This window comes from Lactuca sativa, chromosome 6, assembly GCF_002870075.4.
Source record: "Lactuca sativa cultivar Salinas chromosome 6, Lsat_Salinas_v11, whole genome shotgun sequence".
Taxonomy (NCBI): domain Eukaryota; kingdom Viridiplantae; phylum Streptophyta; class Magnoliopsida; order Asterales; family Asteraceae; genus Lactuca; species Lactuca sativa.
The window spans coordinates 30,027,495-30,033,760 of record NC_056628.2 but is presented as its reverse complement, the minus strand read 5'-3'; the positions used below and the strand labels follow the sequence as shown (position 1 = coordinate 30,033,760).

General features: G+C 34.6%; 1 protein-coding gene across 1 annotated transcript; it reads right to left on the bottom strand.

Annotated features, from left to right (window-relative positions):
- Positions 1-696: 696 nt before the first annotated feature.
- LOC111883127 (probable polygalacturonase) lies at positions 697-4,742 on the bottom strand. Its single transcript, XM_023879485.3, has 4 exons — positions 4,016-4,742; positions 2,848-2,968; positions 1,851-2,025; positions 697-1,765 (listed from the first exon to the last, which is right to left on the bottom strand). Exons 1-4 carry the CDS (start codon positions 4,451-4,453, stop codon positions 1,069-1,071), a joined length of 1,431 nt encoding a protein of 476 aa, XP_023735253.1. The 5' UTR covers positions 4,454-4,742; the 3' UTR covers positions 697-1,068.
- Positions 4,743-6,266: the final 1,524 nt, after the last annotated feature.

Below are 6,266 nucleotides of genomic sequence, written 5' to 3'. Positions count from 1 at the left end.
TTAAATCAAGAACTTACACTTTTAACCTCCAACTTCTAAATTGTGCCAATTAACTCCTCGAAACCAACGCCCTGCATATATAATTATTTGTTTTAAGGCTATGAGCCATTCATTAATTAATTTATTTATTTAATAAATAAACAGGGTTTTACAGGCTAAGGTTTATCAAATGGGAAGATGGAGGCTGGAAGGAATACCCTAAACCTGGAGCTATAGTCTTTAAATATAGAAGAAGCCCTAATCTTCATGAGTTTGGGTTGCAGCTGTTGCCACGTCGTGGCAATCATCCAATTGTGTGTTCCTAAAATTGAGTTGTCACGTCGTGACACTGCATCCATCATATCGTGGCACAAAGTTTTTCCCGAAAACATTGTCTTTGATCTCTCTGAGCTGATCCACTCTAAAAAAGGATGTTACATTATATTTAGGTTTTTGGTTGATAGATATTCTTAAAATATGTTGATTTTAATGAACTCCCAATAAACTTTAACACCAAACTATGTTGGAAGTGTTGTACACCAAAATTGTTAGTAGTTGCCTTTATATCCTAATTCCTACACTCATCAAGGAGCTACAACCATGGGAGACTTTTCATGTGAACCAGGCAATGCCGCAATACTACAATCGTGTTAGACGAGTGCATATATTCATGCATATATTCATGAATTGAGTACAACAAATCAATGCATAGTTGCATACAGCCAATAACCATTACATTCAGGGAGCTAATTGTAAAGTGTGAACAATGAATCAAAAAATGGACAGAAAAATAAAAAAGTATATCAACTTTCCATAGAAATACATTAACAGATTTTCTACAGAGATGTATAACTTACGCAGTAAAAGTTGTACCTCAACTTCACTGCCTGTCCAACGTGCATACAAAAACAGCCAACCGCCGGACAATGTATCCTACTTCCGGCCAACAATGCGCCTTCCGATCACCGGAGCACAACAAATTGTACAATACAAGTTCCCGATGAATTCAATTTCCGTTAATCTTGTCATCGCAACCTGTGCTTTTCTCAAATTTCCCACTTCCAGAACCATATATGCTATCTTTGGGTGCTATGTACAGGTCATTGATGCATCTCTCTGCAACAAAGAACATGGCGCCGGAGAAACACCATTAACGAAACCAGATATGTGTTCACAGTTCCATTTCACCGTCGCCGGTAGACCCCACAAACTAACGTTTCTCATACATATTCCCCCAAAAGGAGCACCTTCAATCCCCAACAGCATAGGGGCTTTTCTCGAACCAAAACTCACCACATTCGTTATAAGTATACGATTTATCCTCGGAAGAGCTTTCCGATCCCAGCCGTCGTCAGGGTGGTCATCGGCGCCACGGCTGAACCTTAACGGGACCTTAACATTCTCCATTACAACATTCGTAATCGTGATGTTTTCGATATACCCACCTCTACCTTTATCTGTCTTGATTCGAATCCCAGCTGCTGAATTCCGAATGTGGAGATTATCCACTCTGATGTTCGAAATCCCGCCGGACATTTCGCTTCCGATTCCAACTCCTGAACACGTCGGAGTGGTGCCGGAGACTCGCCGGATGATGATGTTGGAGCTTGGACGAGCCATGGAAATGCCGTATTGATCCCACCCGCTTTTCACAGCTACAAGATCATCTCCGCTTTCGATGTAACAATCTTCGATGCAGACGTTTGTAGATGAATCTGGATCTATGCCATCGGTGTTCGGAGCATTTAGTGGAGCTAATATCGTCATGTCTTTAATTACAACATTACTGCAAATAAAAGGTAAAATTTTAACGATTGAAACTTGAAAGCTTTGATTTTGAAAAGTCAAACTGATAAAGATGAAGGTCAAACCTGCAGTAAACAGGATGAATGGTCCAAAAGGGTGAATTGCGAAGGGTAAGATTGGAAATTAGAATGTTTCTTGAATTCATGATTTCAAGAAGGTGGCCTCTAGTGTGTTCCAAAGTTCTATTCCACCATAGGTCCCACCACATTTTACCACGTCCATCGATAGTTCCATTTTGCCCTTCAAAAAAAAATCAACTTTTTGACTTTTTGTGGTCTATGAATCGAATTTAAGATTCAAATTTGATAAGGGTTTACTTTAATTTTGTATAAAAGGAATAGTTTGTAGTTAAATCGAATAAACAAGAATATCAAAAAACAAATTCTTGATGAACATGATGAAAATACAAATCATGTCAAATTTTGTTTCTAAAAAGATTCCTTTGATTGTAACCCTTTGATCTTGAACATGGGATTATTCTAGAATTGACATAATTAAAAAAATAAAAAATAAAATAGTAACCCAAAGTAGACTGACTATCTGGGTTATTAGAAGAACTTATTCATTAATAAAATAGAATTTAAAAGCATATTGAATTATAGGTATGATTCTCTTTGTAGTGTGAGAGATAGGTATGATATGAATATTTTGGCTTAAAAAAATAATCTTGTGATTCTCTTAATAAAGTAATGCTAAAGATCATGATTTTCCACCACATATTAGTATTTAAATAATTAAAGAACCAAAGAAGTAATAATGACAATAGTTAATTAGTGGCAAGATTTGTCTATGGCAACGACAAGAAAAAGTTAACATAATCCTTAAAAATCAAATAATTCATCATGAAAACCAAGAATACCCCGAAAAAAAACATTATTAATTTAGTACACTCCATTTGTTCCACAAAATATGTGAAAGTAGAAATAAAATCATGCCAACTTTAGGTTCAAATATGAGAAATTTAATAATAATAATAATAATAATAATAATAATAATAATAAATCCAATGCACCACAAATCATTGATAGAATATAAAGATGTGCAAAAGGGGATCTGTGTTACCTGTAATGACAACATTTGTGAGACCATTACCATGAATGAGGCTTATATGTCTCCCTCCCAATCTTTCTCTCCCTCTTCCATAAGAAGGTAATGGCTCAATAATTGGCCATTCCTTTTGATCCTAAACCTCAAAGAAATCATCAAAATTAAAAAATTTATAATAAGTAAAAAGGTTGATCAGATCAGACCACAACATGCTGATTATAAAGAATATCATGTGACATGTAAAACAGATATATATTTCGATTTTGTTTGCACAACGAAATGTGGTAAATATAATAGTGGAATTGTTGAAGTACAATCACTATTTATAAATTAAAATTAAAAAAAAAAAAAAAAAAAAAAAAAAAAAAAAAAAAAAACTTGCAAAATTGATAGTCTATTTTGGGAATAATTTACAAGATAGGCACTAATAGAAGTGATGATGGGCCATGTGAGTACAAAAAAGCAACTTTGCTATATTTAGGTGTACACATTTGACATTTCTAGCAAGACACTTTTAATAACTCTTAAATAATATTGAAATTAATAGTGCCTCTATCCCTAGCTAGTACAATTATTTGGCAACCAAAAAAGTATTAAGCATATTAAATTATCCAACCAAATTATATATAGAGAGTTACCCCCTTCTGATTTTTTGGACCAATTTGTAAGATTTTATGCATCTTTTTTAAAAAGGTGCCCATTAACCCACTATGCTTGCATGTATGGGCCCTACACAAAAGTCTTGTGAACTCCTTCATGCCTTAAAATTTGTAATAAGTAGTTTTTACTTTTTAGATCAAAATTAAAAGAATTTATGTTCGATTAAATACGTATTTCTTGATCAAAATACCTTTTCCAACTTAAATCAAGTATTGTATAAGATAATCTCAAGAACTTTGACTTGATTCAACATTGAAATTGCAACCAAAGAAGTATATGAAATAACATTCGATACCCTATTATTGTTCTAATCAAATTGTTATATAAAACATCATTAAGCAACTATTTATGACCCTTAAAAGTCAAAATTTTGACTTTTTTGAAATGACAAATAATAAAGTTCTACCAAGGAGATTAATTTCATGATGCTACAAGTTCCATGAGAGGCTGGAAGTAAAGTCGAAAGTCAGTAGAATGATTAAATTATTAATTTATTGTATAAACAGATGGCATGTGAAATTACCTCTGAACCCATGATGACAGCACCTTCTTCAAGAAACAATGTGAAATTACTCGTTAAATTGAAACTTCCGGTGACCCACCTCCCTCTAGGAACGTTCAACTGGGCCCCACCTTTCGCCTCAAAGCTCTTCATTTTCTTCATCGCCACCGAGAAAGCCGCCGTGTTCGACGTCACACCGTCACCGACGCCACCGAATTCGACAATCGACATCTTCAACTCCCTCGCCGGCAACGACCCATCACATGTATCCGACCCAGAAAAGTCAAAGGGGATACCGGGATCGGAAACGGGTCGTTCCGGGAATCCGGATTCGTTGGTGGTGATTTGAAGGCTGAGGATGACGACGAGGGTGAATAGAAGCAGCGGAAAAGCCCATGATGGTTTCTTCACGGCGGCGATTAGTTTATTGAGGATTGGGTATTCGCTCATGTCCATCATGATATTTGATGTGGATTGATTAATAAGACTTGCATGCGATGATCATGGCCGATTTAGGTGGATTTTGGGCGATGGATTCGGAGAAAAAGAAAGTGGGAATTTGGAGTTTTTGATTTGTTTTTGCTGTGTAATGAACGTGTGCGAATTGGGTTCATACAGAATAAGGACACAGAGAAGAGAGGCGGAAGGTGGGGATGGGTGATGAGCGAATTTTGTTTCGGTGACTCCGAAAGAAGACGAAAACGGTGCGTATAACGCATAGGCTTTTATGCACGGCAAAGAGACTACTAAGCTGCTCTACATTTTACTAAATATATTGAACTTATTATTCTAATAAGGATTAGAGTAAATTACATAAATGGTCCTTTGACTTGGTGTGATTAGTTACTTTTGTATTTTATATTTATTTTTCTTGCTCAACAAGTACTTATAATGTTTTTTATTACGATTTTAGTCCCTAGTAAACTAAAGATAGAAAGAATGATTTATCCTTAATTGAAATTTTTTAACAATTAACTTAATACTTACATTATTTATAAAACAAGAGGTCCACAGGTGCCTCTTCCCCTATACCATATTTCAGCATCTGTCATAGTTACTCTATACTATTGTCATAACTAATGAAACTCCCCGAACAACCCATCAAACCATTATTTTTCAACAAATTTATATCAAAAACCAAAACAATTAGAATCAAACATAGTCATTTAAATCAAAATCCACCTCTAAAGAACTTTAAGAACCCACAACAACCAAACAATTTAAAGAAATTACATATATGAACCTATAACATCTTATCCCACATCTACATACAAAATTAAATCAACAATCAGATATGGAATCAGAAAGCCACAAAGATATATGTGAAGAACATGATTCGAAAACGAAAAAAAAAATGTTAAATGATAATAATGCTTAGACTCACAACTTATGTGTTCTAGATATAACATTGGATCAAAGGCGAATTGGTTGATATAAGTTTAAATATATTTCAAATCGTTATGATAAATGATAAACCATTATACTCATTAGATTGAAAATAAAAAATTATGTTTCGTTAATATAGGCATACTTGCTTTCTTTAATTTTTGTTTGTTCATCTTTTTCTTTATACTATCACCATGCATCTTTTTAGAGTCAACCTACACATATTAGATCCCGAAATACAATAATCACCAAACAAATCAAAGGGAATATGAATTTCCAATTGAAAACAAATAAAAAAATAAACAAATGTTAAAATGTTTTTGAAATCCCAATTGAAAACGAATGATTAAATTATCATGAGTTTTCAATTCACTTAAAAAGAAATTTTCCTAGATCATGTTAACACCTTGTTTCGATTCGAATCATAATTCAGGGTCGTGGCCTAAGGATAATTATCATAAGGCTTTGGATCATGGGGAAAGAGAGGTGCAGACTCATTTGGATGTGAGAAATGTAGATTATGTGATCCAAGAGTTCGATTTGTGTTATGGAACCCAAGGGTTTAATGGTAAAGTGGTGGTTTGGTCCTTTTGTGAATTTAGGATTTAAGTTCGAAAGGTTTTAAGGCTAAGCAGAGTTGATAGGATTGTAGAGATTTTCATTACCTTTCCGTGGATATAAGGATCGTTGAAATCAGACATAGAACGAAGAAGTTATGGTCTTCAGAAGTTAGGTGGTTTTGGGGATAAGTCTAGTACGTTGGGCGTACAGGGAGTACGCCGGGCGTATGTTAACATACTGTCGCGCATGTATTAAGCAAATAAATTTATCATTACTGGTTGCACTAAAAATATAGCACAATGAAGCAGGGTCGAATCCCCAGGGA

What these genes read in the sequence shown, in the direction of transcription:
- LOC111883127 (XM_023879485.3), bottom strand. Translation starts at nt 4,453, where the DNA reads ATGATGGACATGAGCGAATACCCAATCCTCAATAAACTAATCGCCGCC. An exon ending in CTGTCATCATGGGTTCAGAG is followed by an intron (nt 2,969 to 4,015) that starts GTAATTTCACAT and finishes TTTGAGGTTTAG; the next exon opens with GATCAAAAGGAATGGCCAAT. An exon ending in CACAAATGTTGTCATTACAG is followed by an intron (nt 2,026 to 2,847) that starts GTAACACAGATC and finishes TTTTTTTTGAAG; the next exon opens with GGCAAAATGGAACTATCGAT.